The sequence below is a fragment of the Ischnura elegans genome, chromosome 7, assembly GCF_921293095.1.
Source record: "Ischnura elegans chromosome 7, ioIscEleg1.1, whole genome shotgun sequence".
Lineage (NCBI taxonomy): Eukaryota > Metazoa > Arthropoda > Insecta > Odonata > Coenagrionidae > Ischnura > Ischnura elegans.
Window position 1 is genome coordinate 72,692,161 of NC_060252.1, and position 16,997 is coordinate 72,709,157.

The 16,997-nt window shown below is 37.8% G+C and overlaps 1 protein-coding gene across 4 annotated transcripts in view; it reads left to right on the plus strand.

Annotated features, from left to right (window-relative positions):
- The window catches only part of LOC124162929 (teneurin-a), a 998,878-nt gene that overhangs the window by 189,336 nt on the left and 792,545 nt on the right, over window positions 1-16,997 (plus strand). For all 4 annotated transcript variants that reach the window (XM_046539670.1, XM_046539672.1, XM_046539673.1 and 1 more), the window contains one exon: window positions 6,322-6,469. In XM_046539670.1, coding sequence (XP_046395626.1) covers window positions 6,322-6,469 — 148 coding nt within the window. The remainder of the gene's footprint in view (window positions 1-6,321; window positions 6,470-16,997) is intronic.

Consider the following 16,997-nt stretch of genomic DNA (forward strand, 5'->3'; position numbering starts at 1 on the left):
GTGAATGAAGGATTTACGGGCTCTGTTTCTCGTTTCATCGGAGTCGGCAATTTCGATCAATTCCTCTGGTCATTAAAGTGAGAGGAGCCACGTTATCTAGCGGTAGGGCATAGGGTAAAAACCATGAAAAATCTCGATGAAGTTATGCCATTTCACCGGAAGGAGTACCTTGTTGCTGGGAGAGACAAGATGTCGCGGAATATTTTCAGGATGATATTAGAAATGGAATACATTTAGGGAGTTAGGGGAAGCGGAAGACATTGGTATCGTGATACGTGTGAAAATTGGCGTAAGGAATGGGAGCTTAAAATCCGTAGTTTCCACGTGAATTTCCATATTTGTGTGGCATTTTGTTATTCCAAGTAACCTTTGCCTGTTGTTCTTGAGGGATACAATCCTTCTGCTCAATGTTGTGCGCTTTCTGCATCGCTGCTGCTGCCGCTACTTTCCACGTCCCAGCCTCATTCCTTGCAGCAGTTTGGTCCCGCCTGTGTGATGCTTTATGTCACTTTTATGACGTTCGATTGCCCGTTACTGATACGCTTCAATGTGATGGCAAAATATCCGCTTTCGGGAGAGTTTTCCATTCGATCGGAATCATAAAGAGTTGGGGTAACGGCTTACTCTTTTCCATAATCGCGCCACTCTTTGGCTACCACCGAAAACTTATTCCCAGCTCCGCTTTTGGTGTTGAGGCCTCATGGATTGAAAGCTCGTGGTGTGATGCCGAAGAAAAAGTTTGGTAAGCATCCAACCAATGGTTGTGGGGTTTTACGTTGGTACATACTCATATGCCGAAAATCGGGTTTACACCGAGATGAGAACGCGTCTGTCCCATTTAACGTGCGAAGAAGCTGAGTTGATCGGTGTCTAATTACATTTCTTAATGGCATGGGCATACTCAGCGAGGGGCAGGAGGGGGCAGCTGCCCCCCCCCCCTTAGAAGCAAAAATCACAATGGTGGTATTGTTCAGCTACATTGTGAATTCCGTCGTAATGTAGAATGTCTGTTGTCAAATTTTATCATTTTTTATAAGAATTTTCAAAATTTCTTAAGTTCAATGTACATTTTACGTCTATTCTTCTGTCTCTACTTGTCCTATAAATTCTTTTTATTTCTATTTTTTACTTTGTGAGAAAAAGTCCATATCTGCATATTCTGACCATACCAAAAGTATAGACACTCGAGCTATAACGCACCTAAAAACCATACCCTATAAGCTATTTTCATAATGTTAGTATCACTACTTTTCTTGGAAAATTTTATCTTTTAGGAAAATAATATTTTTTCAATCTAATAATTTTAAAAACTTACATTTACAGTGTCCTTAAAATATTGGTTTCATTCACCTTTTCCAGGATTCAATCTCACCTAAAACTTGAACAACCATGGCATGCCCCCACCCCCCAGTTTTGATCCTGGGTACGCCCTTGCCTTAAGGTCCTACGTTCTTTATTATCACTTACAGACGTTATTTTTGTGATGCGGAGTATGTGATAATATGCTGAAGCTACGTAGTTCTATTTTTTTCGATCGCAATCTAGTGTTTTTGGTCCAACTAAAAATAGAGTGATTTACACTGAGTAGTAGCATAGTTTAGAATATGCCCATTATAAAATACCATACCTACTGACTACTCATTAATTTTTTTCTGTCGAATTTAAGCAAATTAAACTATTAAGGCTTTATGCAGGGAATAGGTGTTTTTTGATTAATTTTTTGGTTCGTGTTGTGAAAGTTTCATTTCGATGCCTCCACTGCGAAAACGCTCAGCAACCGCCCATCGAATCAAATCCGATCATCTAGTACTATTAGTGCTATTAATATTAATCAACGCATAATAGAACAAGAAAAGTAGTGATACTAACATTATGAAAATAGCTTATAGGGTATGGTTTTTAGGTGCGTTATAGCTGGAGTGTCTATACTTTTGGTATGTTCAGAAAATGCAGATATGGAATTTTTCTCACAAAGTAAAAAATAGAAAAAAAAAGAATTTATAGAACAAGTAGAGACAGAAGAATAGACGTAAAATGTACATTGAACTTAAGAAATTTAGAAAATTCTTATAAAAAATAATAAAATTTGACAACAGACATTCTACATTACGATGGAATTCACAATGTAGCTGAACTATACGAAGATTATTGAAATAATATTACTGTCTAAAATATGGGAGGCTATATTTTATTCTCAAGTGAAGCTAAGATAACGCAAAACGGTAATTTATAGCATATTTTTTGCCTAAGATTTATCATGCATAATTTAAACGGAATAAGTTATTTCCGCACCGATTTATGGAGTTTGTTTTCCCTTCAACGAAAATCGAAAATATTTTATGAATAGCTACTTTCATCATGTATTTTAAAGACAAATATTCAATATTTATGTCATAATATAATTCATCATTCACAGCAAAATATACTAAAAGAAAAAACTCTTTGTTCAACTCAAACGCGAATGGAGAAGATACAGGAGAATATTATTGGAAATTTGCCCCAAATAAAGAGAAAAACATCATTATCGTAGAAAAGTATTCTTGCGTGACAAATAGCAAGTTATCATGCCGCCAGTTCAGTCTTAAGAGTAGACATTAATTTTGCAAAGGTCACTACGCTCCCAAAATATCAGTTAATCTCACTAACTCTTTAAGTATTTCGTAAAAGCAATGTGAGGTATATGAAAATATTTTTCTTATCTTTGGCCTCATGGCAGCCACTTGGTTGGCTAGAAGAAATAAATATAGAAAGAATAGAAGAACCATATAGAAATAAATAACGCCCTTTATGCTACCTGATAAATCAGATAGGTAGAAATTTCATGAATGTGAATACAAAGACAATAAAAAATGGCACATCGTTAATATTAAAGAGCTTCTGATGGATTTCCTAGATTGAGGATTTTCTAGCACTGCTAGCTTGTTCCAAAACGACGTAAAGAGATAATTAGAAAGGAGTTTAATGTATTTTTAGACACTTATAAATTGTCCCTAATTATTAAAGTATCCTACTTGCACAATACGAAACAGTCCAAGTCCCAACCTTCGTGCTAGGCTTTGATTGCTTTAGAAATTGAGGACAGATATCTTGACGAAACAGAAAAACATCATTATAGATCTTTGTGTTTCAACTCTATGTGTTTCCAAGTCGGACTGAAACAAATTGGTAAGACATTTATTTTTCCGAACGGTTAGATATTGGAACTCGTTTCTCTATCAAGCAATAAAAGACTGAATAAATTCTTGATGGAATTCAGTAATAAAATCACTCCAAATAACACCTATGCTATATTTTTAGTGGTGGAAATAAACAGTCTTGAAATATGGATACCTGTAAATTACTCCCCAGTAAAGCTTAGACAAGGGAAATGAGAATTTAATAATATATTCAATACCTGGAATTTATCATTCTATTTTTATGCCGGAAAAAGATATTTACTCGCAAATCACTTAATTAGTTTTTTCAATCGAAATTATTTTTTCTCGCCAGCCTTGGTGGCGGCGAGTTAATTTCCTCCTCTGCCCAACTATAGGTTGCGGGTTCGAGTCCCGTCTGGGTAGTTGCCCCGAATAACCATGTCTCTATATAAGGCATAGTTGTTCGTACACGTGTGTTTATTGCATTTGTTGAACGCCCCAACGTGAAATGGTCAATATGTGTTCTATTCGGTGGTATGGGAATATGTAATAAAATATCAAAAATGGATATTATACGGCAGCTGCTATGCTGCAGTTACGCACTCGCTTTCGCTCGCTGAGGGGAGTTTCTCCACTCTACCAGTTCTTACTATTCTTACAGAAACTCAATGACGCAACACCGTATGTCCCTCCGTTGTTGAGATAATAATTAGCAAAATAGTGGAATTGTATGATTTGGCAAATCTTTTTAAGTGCTCCGATCGGCCTGAAAAACGTTTTCTCGGCGTATCACGTGGTATAGATTCGAAAAATAGTATTTTTGAAAAATCGATTTTTTTAACCTCCGAATGGCCGCTATACGCGGTGAATGAGTGAATGATCATGCAAATGAAATCAAACGCCGTGCATAATGAAAAATCTGCTAATGAACAGGAAAGTGAAAATAGGCAGTTGACAACACTGTAATAGTTACGAAATTTAGTGTTTCGACAATTTTTCCGGGATTCAGAGGATTTTAGATGATTTTTTTTCGTATCTCATCTCGTTTAACCCCAAACATTTGTGAGAATCAGTCAGTGGTCGGAAGTGAGTTTCGTATTATGCTAGCAGGCCACCCGGCGTTTTATTTTAAAACATAGGATTTTACCCTCTATATTGAGCTAAAATAATATTTACACGATTTAGGGATTCAGACGATTTTAGAAGCGGTCGATTCTATGATTTTCTGTCGTATCTCGTCTCAATAACTGCAAGCGTTTGTATGGACCAATCGTTTCTTTTAGTGGTCGGCAGTGTGTTTTTTTAGTGTGTATAGATTATATGGTGTTAGGAGGAGAAATTTCCCCATAAACCTTTATGCATGTCGAGCAGGGGAAGGAGGGGGGAAATGAAATAGTGCGAACCGCTGAGTATAAAAATTATGAAGAACCAAAAGAGGCTTTAGCTTCCAAAATGGTGGGATTAATTCCAAGAGCTCGTTATTTACGGAAGATTAATGGCGCGCGAGGTACCCGAAAATCTTTCCAGGAACGACTGACAATAAATAAATTTGGCTTGGGGAAGGCTTATATTTGATTGATTGTAAACAAATTTCGCGATTTTCTGTTCGAAAAGTGCCGGTTGCGATAAAAGGTGGCTCCAATCCCGGCACTCTTCCGCGGTGGCACCGTTTCTCATGCTACGCTTTTACTCATTCATTTGTCTACCGGGAATATCTCCTGCCATTTCTCCCCCGCTCCCATCCCCCGATTGCCTCACAATAAATTGATTACATTATTGGTCCTTCGTGGGTCCATCACCATTGCTTTCAAATTTGATTGATTGCTATCTTCATTTATTACTTGAATCGACGTAGTTTAAATTCTCTGCTGGTGTAACGTTGCTTACCCACCACGGAGTATAAAATAACTATACCGTTTTCTTTAGAAAAAAAATGCCAACAAATACTTGCTTAAAAACACGAAATTACAGAAATTAGTCGAAAAATCCGCATTGAAGCAATCTTATCTCGGAATTTACCCTTAAAATGTAAAAAATGGTTTTAATTTGCAGAATTAAGTTATTTATACCGAGAAGCATAATTTATTTAATTAATTACCTTCGCCTTAAATGCCAGCATATATAGCTTCACCCGTTGGCGTGTTTCGGAAGGTGTGATTTTCGCAGATACTCTATCAAATACATTTCTTTACTATTCAAGAAATTAGGCAGATGTTCGTGCAACCTAATAAAAAACTATGGAGAAGTATTTAAAATAAACAGCAGCTTCTGAAATACACTTATCTTCAGGAATAGTATTTTTATTTTTTTAAGTTTATTTACGTAAAAAATTCATTTCATTATATTTATTTAATAATTATTTAAAAAATCAATGAAATTTCAAGAGTGCCGACGATAAAGAAGAATTTCATCTCTGTAATGACTTCAATTTTCAGCTTTAACCATTATTTTATTAAACATGATATTGAACTATAGAAATGAATTGAAAATGCAAACGATTGCACTGCAGGTTATTTTCTTTGAATGGATGAGGAAATACGTGCGCAGGCTTCCGCGGTGATTAAACTGATAATTGTTTTCCGGGTTCATGGTGCGTGTCAATGCGGCATTAACCCGAAAAGCAATTATCAGGATGAGGAAATTGTTGAGAATATATTCCAAATCGTAACACATTCTGCATGGTTTTTAAATCTTCTTTTAAAAATCAGGTCATCGCTTTCTTTCTATTGTAAATGGTATGCCTACCACTAATTCCACTCCTTAGGGTGACGGATGACAAAATTGCACAAAAAAGAGTAATCGCCAGAGGATTATCGCCTCATTTTTATTCATTTGGATGTTTATTAACTGTGGAAAGATTACTAAATTGGTCTTCTCGGGTTTTCCACCAGGTGAGTTTATTGTAGACCGACGTTTCCATGGCTGCCTCTTCCACCGTCTTCAGGGCCTGACAATTCGAAAATGGTGCCTTCCAGTACAACGGTCAGTTAATCGGTACATAGGAAGTCACCATTTTCGAATTAAAACCAAATATCTATGTGGTATACCTTATAGATTATACCATATAGTATACCTTAAATCATCATACACCGGGAAAGAACAAGATCTTATTTCTTGATAAATTTATTTTTTTGCCAATGTTACTGACCGTATGATTAACAGATTTTGTTTTTCTCATTCACAGAGTACCTGATGTCGGGCAGTCCAAGAGCATACGCCGCTAAGTCTCCCAAATCACCGCTAGGTGGAATGCCGATCGGCTGCGACGGTGTCCCTGATGGCGTGGCCAAGGAGTTCCTTCAGGATCCAATGGCCGGCATTCAAACGCACCGGTGAGTACAGAGAAATGAACTCCGACTACATAATGTGGAATGAAGCGGTTGAGATTCCTTTTATTTGAGATTCATACGGAGAATTCACGAAGGAATTCATATTTTCTTCGATGGGTCCGTAAAATTTGACTTTAAATGATAATTAATTATAGGAACACGGTAGACGGAGGGAAACATAAATTACGACGAAAATATTTATCTTTCGCATTCAGGAAATTTCTAATGATTTTTTCAAGAAAAGTGATGATTTATCACTGAGTGTCTAGATCAGGGGTCTCCAATTTCCTAGGCCACGAGGGCCACATTCCAAGTTCCGAATCGCCCCGCGGGCCGGATAGCAAATTTGCCGATGACTGAAGTATTCGATTCCAACGTCTACTGAAGTATCTGGTGGCGTATTTCTTATTTACGAACAGTTGAAGGCAACTTTGACGTGTAGTACAGCGCCGCAATGCTACTAGCGGCGTCTCTCAGAGTTAAATGAGCGATAATCGCGCGCTACTTGAAACGAGTGCGTGGGCCGGATGGAAGCCCTTCGCGGGCTGGATCTGGCCCGCGGACCGTAGTTTGGAGACCCCTGGTCTAGATGAAGCAAGAGCTTATCGAAGATGCGATGTACGATAATATGAAATTATATTTGGGTGAAACAATTGATCTCAAAATATGTGAGGTTGCGCAATCGTATATGATACTTGCTCAAAGCTGTTGTTTAAGTAAGCTCAAAGGTTATTTTTTTAGACAAATATAATCTCGAATTTCGTCGTAATCACCAATTCCCAATAAATTCTAGGTTTTTCATACTACACCTGGACTTAAATGGGAAGAGTTTAGGGAAGAATTTAAAATTCGGCAACAGTCTCAAACAATTGAGTCGTCATTGATTACTCGATTTCCATCCTGCTGCAGTGATTTTAAGCGTAAGTCCCGAGTCCCTTCATTATAAGAATTGAAATTGGAAATTAGTGATCATGTGCCTTTGAGTGCATGATATCATGTCATTCTGATTTCATCATTAAGGTAACTAGAGTCCATTAGGGTCGTTTTAACCTCATCACGATGTCAATAGGCAGCTCATAAACTGAGAAGTTGCGATCTCATGTTTATGGACAACAATTGCTTAAAATTGTCTCCCCTAACACCGCCTGAACACTAGTTTATTATTAGCAGATTACTCCTGAAACTCCCTGAATACCTTCAATTTGCGATTTTAAAGGTAAAAAATAGGGATGGGAATTATTGATATTTAAGCCGGTAAATCTTTTCGCCAATTGCCAATTGCATTTTGACACGTTTATTTTTCTATTTAATTATCAGTCCGCCCTCTTCATTTATCCTGAAAATTTGTATCCTCCACAGAGTGTTCCGTGATTGATTTGGAAATTAATGATTATGTGCATTTATGTGCATGATATCATCCCATTCTCCTTTTATAATTTAGGTAACTAGAGTCCATTACGGTCGTTTTAACCTCATCACGATGTCAACTCAATCCAATCTTATAATGAAGGGAGTTTCGTACGCATAAAATCACTGTAGCAGGATGAAAATCGATTAATAAATGACGACTCAATCGTATTTGACTGTTGCCGAATTTTGAATTTTTTCCTCAACTCTTCCCATATTAATTGCAATGCATGATATTTTATGTCCAGGTGTTGTGTGAAACAACTTTAATTTGTTTGCTCCCCTTTTTTGAGGCAATTTTTGAAACTAAGGAAATGAACGCAGATAATGATTAGTGCGGTTCACATATTTCTGTGGAAAAGGAATAAATATGAATCTCGAAATCTATCCATTTCGACTCATCATTTATTTACTTGTACCCCTTTGCCACAACAACATTGTGTACCCCATCAACCATGGCCTATTTATTTAATGTAGTCCAAAAGCAGGAAAAGACCAATTACAGAGGACTGACTATAACAAATCATTTGCACTTATCTCTAAGATTATAAACTTTCACTTGTAGCCTTGGCTTCGAGGGTCCTCAAATCATTTATGCAAGAATTCCCGGAAAATCAGTGACTGCATGTCCTCATTTTGACATCTTAGCTCGAACATTGTTCGCGCGTGGCAATTTTATCCCGTGAATGTCAGTCGAAGCATCTAACTACAGTTTGTGGGCTGAATTGTTTATTTTATTACAAATCCAGAGAGAGAGAGAGAGAGAGATTGAGAGTGGAGATGGGTCAGAGAATGGATACGAGATCAAACGTGTGGGAATCGATTCGCCAGGTATTTTTTTCGAAATGATTTCGGAGGAGCTGGGAAAATGGTCCGAGATTGAATTTGCGTTTTGCTGAGAGAGATATAGAGAAAGGAATAATGCTCGCAGAGGAGGCACCTTTCCGAGTGGAGCCGGGATGAAAGGGAATCGGGAATAGGATGGATAGTGCTGTGGAACAGAAATAAAGGGGACTACAAAGGACAAAAAGAGGACATATAAAACAGGAATAAAATGCAGGGTTAGAAAAAGGATGGCTAGCGTTAAAGTATTTAATTTTCAGTGCGTAAATGATCGGCAAAAAACATCAAAATTCATAGTATACCGGGATATAACATGGTCTGAAAATAGTGGAAATAGACTTCTCTATAACGTCTGCTTATGATTATGGAACAATTCCTACTTACTTATTACTCTATAATATTGCTCTAGAAAGAATGAAGAGTCATAATTCTTGCATTACTCTGTGTTAAGTTTTTTAACGCAGATGATTTTTTTTTGTGTTTGTATCAGATCAGATGTATTGAGGTCTAAGGAACGTAGCAGAAACATCTCTCCAGCATCACCATTTATAAGTAAAGAGTTACGACATAGTGGTATGGCAACATCACCTTCTACACCGTGGTGTAACTAAATAGTTCCCCTTCCTTTTGAGCTAAAGATTAGACAAGTCGTGCAATTCTGAGAATCTTTTCCGAGACTCTTTCCTCTCCAACTTCTTGACCAGCAATCCTGTCTTTCTCCGTGGCAACTTCTTCCGTCCTGTCCCATATCCTTAAAGTTTGTGAGTATATCTTTGTGTGCACCCATAGCCTCTTCGGAGTTTCGTGGACGCAAAGGCTGAAGAGTGCTTCGAGTATGCTCATGGGATATTGGACGAGCGGAGCGGGAGAAAAGGTTTTTAGAGGGGTGGGGACCTTTGTGGATTGCGTGGAGCAGTGTGATGGGCATGAGGAGGAAGTTGCGCATATGCGAGATTGGGCTGCTTAAGTGTAGATGGAGCACAGTGCGGTATGGTGCTTGGGAGAGAAATAGGCTCCGGAGAAAGGCAAACAAAAGGCGCGCATACTCACTCTTTACCGTCATGGCGAAAGTTTACGCCTTCGTGCAATGGACGATTTTGGCACTAGAGGAATCTCTGTCTTCAGATTCTGCGAGCAATGTACTACTTATTAAGGTACACCGATATTGGTTTGTCGGATTCCTGTTTTTTGACCAGTAATTTAGTGATGGAAGTAACGCTAATTAGTGGAAGTTCTCCTACAGTTAAATGCAATGTTTTTTAATAGTACAAAGAATTTCGAGTGGAATCATAGTGGGTAGAACGCTTTGCTGCTGATCTCGGGTTCAAACCCTGGTTGAAGCCTTCGCACGCCCCAAATAAAATCCTCGGTGTGCGGGTTCGTCCAGGGAAAGGAACAGGGCCCCCTAACCTGAATGTGAGAAATTCATTTGCCTTGGGCTTAGTAAAAAGTGAGCTCTACCCTCACCTATTCAAACTATCGTTCTGGTTGAAACATTGTGAACGTGTGACGATGAAGGTGAAGTCCGTCCGGCGCAATGGATCTGAAATGCACAGCGCGAGTTTTTTTTTCATTTATCCGCGACACCAGGCAGCATAGACCCTTGACGCTTATAGTAGCTTTTCGTTTTGACTCGCTCTATGCAACATTTCACTTTTCGCATTTATGCCGAAAAATCAGTATTGGATTAATTACTTAGCATAATTAAACAAAATAATGGCGAAAAAAATCAAATTAAAATAATTATTAGATAAATTAGATAGCAAAATAAAAAACTCTGATCTTATAGAATTAAGATAATAAAATACATTACATATAATAATACTTAGTAGCCTAATGAGCACGTTAAATCGCAACTTGCCTGATCGGTCCGGGACCGTTTGACGGAATATAAATTCGTGTATGCGTTGCACGAAAGACATCATATAAGTGTTCGACTACACTAATAATGCTACTTTTAACTTTGAAGGTGTACCACTGCGCCATGCTAAGAGTTAAAAATGTTTTTCACATCTGTGCCAATGAGGCACATTGCGCCTGACCTCAGCAATTCCAATATTGTGCCAGGCAAAATGTTAATGAGATACATGTTTGCGACTCCTCGGGATAGTTATATAATGGGTTCTCCTTGCCACCCAAATCGCTGTTGTGGTAGAGAGGCATTGATGATGACAGAAAAAGGGATTTAAATGTTGGAAGCTTTGGAAATTTGGTTTAAAGTAAGAAGAGTTAAGCCTGAATCACAAGATCGTCCCTTTATTTTTCCTTCCTTCAAAATCATATCTCCAGTGATGGGTTTTCAGGGACCATAAGAGTAGTCGCTCAAATGATCGCGTGAAGCATACCTTTTTTCGCCATCATAGCAATGATCGCTTGAACTGTCCTTCGAAAGGGATGGAAAGAATGACAGCGTGATTCAGACTTTAAAGGGACGACAAGCCATTAGAATTCATAGGCAAGATGATGTAGAAATATAATCCGCCCCGCGTGAAGTCATATTGTGTGATCTTAGGCCACTTTTATGATAATTTTTGACAGCTGCCGGTGACTTTATAATCGAAAAAATATTTAAATAGCCATAGTTCCTTAATCCGCAGGGAATATTATACCAGACTGTACCATTTTTGCTTTCCAAAAAAATAGTGAAAATTTAGGGTTTAGCAAGTTTTTTTAATTTATTTCCGCCCACTGTGCGACGGTCCGATGAAAACTATCGTTGAAGTTCAGGTAGAATGGAGGAAAGGTATGGGGGAGTCTGGGATGAAATATATGGAGTAGGTGGGGAAATGTGTAGAGGGGAAAAATTACGTTATAATTAAAAAACAATTGTGAAGTGACCTTCATTGAATCTAATTTTGGATTTCTTACAGATGATGAAAGGGAGTACCCAGGGTCATAACAAGGGGGGGCAAGCCATGGTCTAGGGGGGGGCAAGCCAAGTTGTGACATTTTAGCCTGGATAAGGTGAATGAAATCAGCATTTTAAGAAAATTATAGCAGCGCTTTATTAGGTTTTGAGATTATTTCCTTGAAAAAATAGTTTTATTTCAGTTACATATCTAATGCTAATACGTATCCTAATATTTTTTCCGTGGGTTTCAAGAAAATATGTTGAATACTTTGTTTAAATTCAGTACTGATTTTTCTTAAAGACTTAAGCTATTTTTGCTTCTAGGCAGGGGCAGCGTCTCCCCATCCCTGCTCCTTGCTGGGTGCACCCATGAGATGATGATAGTGATATTGAGGAAAAATTCACATTGAACACATTTATGCTGGTCGGAGAACAATTTTGTCACGAAATTTCACCCCTTGATAGCTGAATCCAGTAGGAACCAATATTACTAGCGGTGTTGAGATCGAATATACACCATTTTTAAACTTCTTATTGAAACTTTGATCAAACCGCTCGATTGGCTGCGAATTTGCCCTGTAGCCGGACACTCTGGACAACTCATGGCTTCGAATGCTTTACCTGCCCGAGATCGTGATGCATCCAATGTGTCCGGCAAAACGGCAAACTCGCGGCCAATCGGAGTGCTTGGCTCAAAGTTTCTGTGGTTCAAAAAATGGTATGTTATCGATCTAAACATCGTATGTAATTTTTGTTCATACTGGCATCAGCTGCACAGCTTTAAAATTTTGTGACACAATGTTTCTCCACCATATATAAGAATTATTTTTGGCAGGGCACTTAAGAAGCTAGGGTCCGCCAATCGTGTTGCAGGAAGCTTTTCAGATCAAAAATGGAAAGAGAGGTACTACCTAGCACTTGTCAGGCCTCCTCTGGATCGGCAGAAGTAATTCGGCGCAGTACGATGTAATTCGTGAGATTAATATAAAATAAAATGCAAAGCTGCGTTATTTGTCAAAAGCTGCTGCAAGTGAACTCAGAGCGTAGCTCAGATCTTATAAGAAGTATGTTGTAAGCCGCAAGAGACTCGAAGGCTACATAGAAGGTTGCATAAACATAAGATATTTCACTACGAGACACGAAAATGACGCTTTTTCGGCCTAAAAAACATCATTAATTGTGGTTCCTACTGGCATCAGCTATGCAGGGTTGAAATTTCTTCGCATAATGTTCCTCCACCCTCCACATTACTCTCACAGGGGCCATTTATCGCATCCCACTTTCGCATTATCTACGCTTACGTACCATACAATATGGACAGAAGTAGGCGTGTACCTATGAATACGTAGTTTCGGGGCCTCAGGTTCAAATAGGCTCGAAATAGGCGACTCCCTCTCCCCTATGGTCCATGGAGTCCCTTTCGTTCTGTCCCTGGAAGAGGAAAGCGATGGAGATAGGGTCGCCAGGGTCTGACTAGGGAGATGGAAAAATCGGGCGTTATATCGTGGAGAGCGAGGCATTTCGTGGAAGGGGACGGGCCCTTGGGCCTTCCGGAGGGTCCACTGAGTTGGAAAGAGGGCGCGCTTACGGGTCTATCTTGACCTCTCTGCCCTATGCTTCCCTCAGGGGAATCACGAAAAAAAACTCTTTCACGCTCTCCTGAGCATTCAGGGATGTCTCTGTATTAGGGGAAAGGAAGAAAAAAAAATACGAGTCGAAGCAAGTTAATGACGATGGTTCATGCTTCCTGGCTTAACCATCAGGGCTGAGGTCATCGATGGATCGACTTGCCTATTTCGGGATGTCTAATCTCATTTCATGAGCTATCATTTTTCACCCCCTGCTTCAGGCTCACTTTCTCTACTCCATTTTTCATAGGCCTTCATTATCATTTTGTTTTCATTTTTAATTCAAGTTTTAAATTATATTTTTCTAATCGCTAAGTTTAAGACATGATTCTACCTATTTTTTCGCCTGTACCAAAATATAATGAACCAGCATATTTATTTTCGTTTTATTTCAGGGTTTTTTATTACATGTTTAATGCTGATAAATATTTCCATCTTGAATGTTAATACTTTTGTGTTGCATGCATTTTTACCACTTTTAAAAGACAATTTAATTTTTATAATATCAAGTCTTGTTCTTTATACATTTTTCTCGTACCTTTTCCTCATGAAAATTTATGCCCCTTTTTTAAAAAAAAGTCATGCCTATCCAGTTACGATCCCAGTTTCTGCTAATTTTAAATATGAGCTTCTTTCCTTAATCCATCTAGGTCATTTTGATTCTATTTTTTTCTGGCATAGCACAACTCCTTAAATTCGCGCTAACAAGCTGATATCCTATTCCCAAGGACGCAATTTTACGAACTTGGAGCTAATTTATAGAAATGGCGCTTTCTTCACATATATTTATTCATATTCATATAGATATTCATATCATTTATATTTTGGTGCCATAAAGTTTTTCTAATTATCATTTTCATGTTTAACTGCGAATATATGTGTTATTTTCTCTCTTAAAATTTCACACATTGTAAATACATTTAGAATAGATTTTCAGTGTTCATAAATATTTCTATCTCGAATGATACTTTGTTGTGTTTCGTAAAAGTTTAGTCCTTTTGGCTATGTTATAAACTTTGCCCACGTTTTTATCATCCCACTGTGGTACACATAATGTTTTCATTTCAAATCGTTCTTTCATATAATAGTTTGAAATTTAGCATTATTATTCCCATACATTTATGTGTTTTCTTCTCTTATTCATCATCCTGCCTTTTACTCTCTTCCTTTGAAGAACCTCTCCCTCTGTCTTTGCCCCTTGTGTTTCCCTACCTTGCTCTTTTCGCCAAAGGTTTCCCTTTCCCCATGCGGCTCCATTAATAAGACTGTCAAGTCGACCCTAAGAACGCAGCCGTTTAGTTTACTCGGTCGGAATTATATTTTTCCCCGTATTCCACGCGCCCTCTCCCGTATCCCTCTTTCCCCCCGACTGTCTCTCACATCTGCATAACATCCCGCAGGCTGCCAAGGGAAAGCGCGAAGATGCGGGACCCCCAGATAAAACCCTTCAAGAAAAGTGAACTCAAAAGGTCATTTCCATATGGAGATAAAATTTCTCGTAGCAGAGGAAGGAGAGTTTGTCCAAGACTACGTTATCTAGCATTATTACGAAAAAGAAAATATATAAATGCTTATGTTGTGGCTTAAATTCATAAACTAGTATGTAATGGGAAGTAGAAAGCTACAATAAAATCAAGTGGAGAATTTCGGTGCTTATTATTATTGCCAACATTATTTATAATATTTTTTGACGGTTTAGATTTAGATCGTCGTAAAAGAATACATGCATCATCATTTCAAATCTATCACCATGATAAGTGGCCCAAATGGTGATAATTTCAAAGAATTAAAGGATAATATATTCTAGTATAAATAGAACTTAAATAATGAGGAAGGAGAACATGTCCAAGAATACTTTTTCTAGCATTTTTATAAAAAAAGAAAAAATACAATTGTTAATGCTGTGGCTTAAATAAATATTCTAGTATGTAATGAAAAGTAGAAGGCTAAAATTAAATCAAGTGTAGAATTTGGATGCTTATTATTATTGCCATTATTTTTCATAATTATGATTTTATATATTTTTGACGGCTTGAATTAAGACCAACGAAAAAGAATCCGTCTATTATCTTTTCAAATCTATCACCATGATAAGTTTTGATGTGAATGGTGCTAATTTCAAAGAATGCAAGGATAAAATATTCCTACTTAAATAGAAATAAAAAAGGTTGTGCGGGTAGCCTCTCATTTCTAAGTAATAATTGAGTAATATGGTGTCCATTTCCTCTTCCTAGTGACTGAAATGAATTTTACTTCTCTTAAAATATTCTTATAAACCATCCTTTTTTCCTTCAGACACTTTTAGACCAACCTCCCAGGCTGTTGCACTCCCTGGATTTCATTTCGTATCTACTGAAAGAGCCAGTATGACATGTTCTCACCTCCCTAATGAACTGGAAGTGTTGCCTCTTCTCTTTTTTTCACCGGTAATTTGTAACGAATATGTTAGGCATTATGGTTTGTTCAATCAAGGAATTGGTTATTTTCTGAGGACTTGAAATCGAGGATTTGAAACGTCTATGACAGAAACCGCACACTTAGCAATATAGTTTAGCTAGAGATTAGAGGCTAAAATTATTTTAATTAATAATATCAACTTCTCATTTTTCCCACATTCTGAGCTCTAAATGGTCTAAAAATGTATCCAGTGGTCGTAGTGGTAGTTCACGATCAGCATTACGCAACTAATTTTAAATACCTATCGCATATCGATCTTGCAGTACATCACTCTGAGTACATTTACGGCAGATCAAATACTGAGACTCTCATGACGTAGCCCATCTTCTTTCCGTGACCTAAGAAAATTGATTTATCGAGGAGAGGAGCAAAATTTCTAAGCGTGCAGTTTAAAACTTACTCGTTTACTCTCCGAATAATTTGCGCAGGCATAAATACTTCATCTCACATCTTCAATACAACGTTTACAATTTTAACTTATTTTTTTGGGAATATTAGTATTTTAACTCGCATATTTAATCCCTTGAATCAATATCGCAGGACCATATCCTTTCGGTACAGCCCGAAGATAGAAATGCAATTATCATCTTTTGAGGCGATGGCTGTATCGACCAACTGCTGACGGTTCGATCATCGATCTGATGAATCGATTAACCATCCGTTATCCAAATAAAATTTTCGATTCAAAGCGTGTATACTGCATATATCGATATTTGGGTGATCAATCATCCGAAGCGACGGCGCTGAGGAAGGCTCGAATCGATATCGCAGTACCATAGGTGATCGTGGGCTAATTCCGGATGGCAGGAATGCAATTACCATCTTTTATGACGATGACTGAATCGACCAACTGTTGACGGTTCGATCATTTATCTGATAAATCGATTCACCATCTGCTATCGAAATAAAATTTGCGGCACGAGGTATAAATATTTCGATCGAATCTATGGTTCGCTAGTTCACTTCATGGAATGTTGATGTTATAGGTTCAGAAAAATTTTTTTTTTATATTTCATAGTTTTTATTAAAAAAACTGTACCAGTTTCGACCTTTTCAAGTCGTTATCAAGAGTTAACAGAAGTTCTTTTGAAAAAGTCGAAACCGGTAAGAGTTTTTAATTAATACTGTGGGAAATATAACTTAGTTAATTTTTGCATCTATCATGTATATATCGATGTTTCGGTAATCGATTATCCCAAACAACGGTGCTCAGGAGGGTACAGTTACGATCAATCTGATTTCAAAACACAACTAATCCTTTTTGCCACCTCAGTGCCTTCTTTCACCGTTCTGTTAACCCTCACTCAACATCCTTCCTTCCTCTCCCGCCTTAAAATGGGCAGTT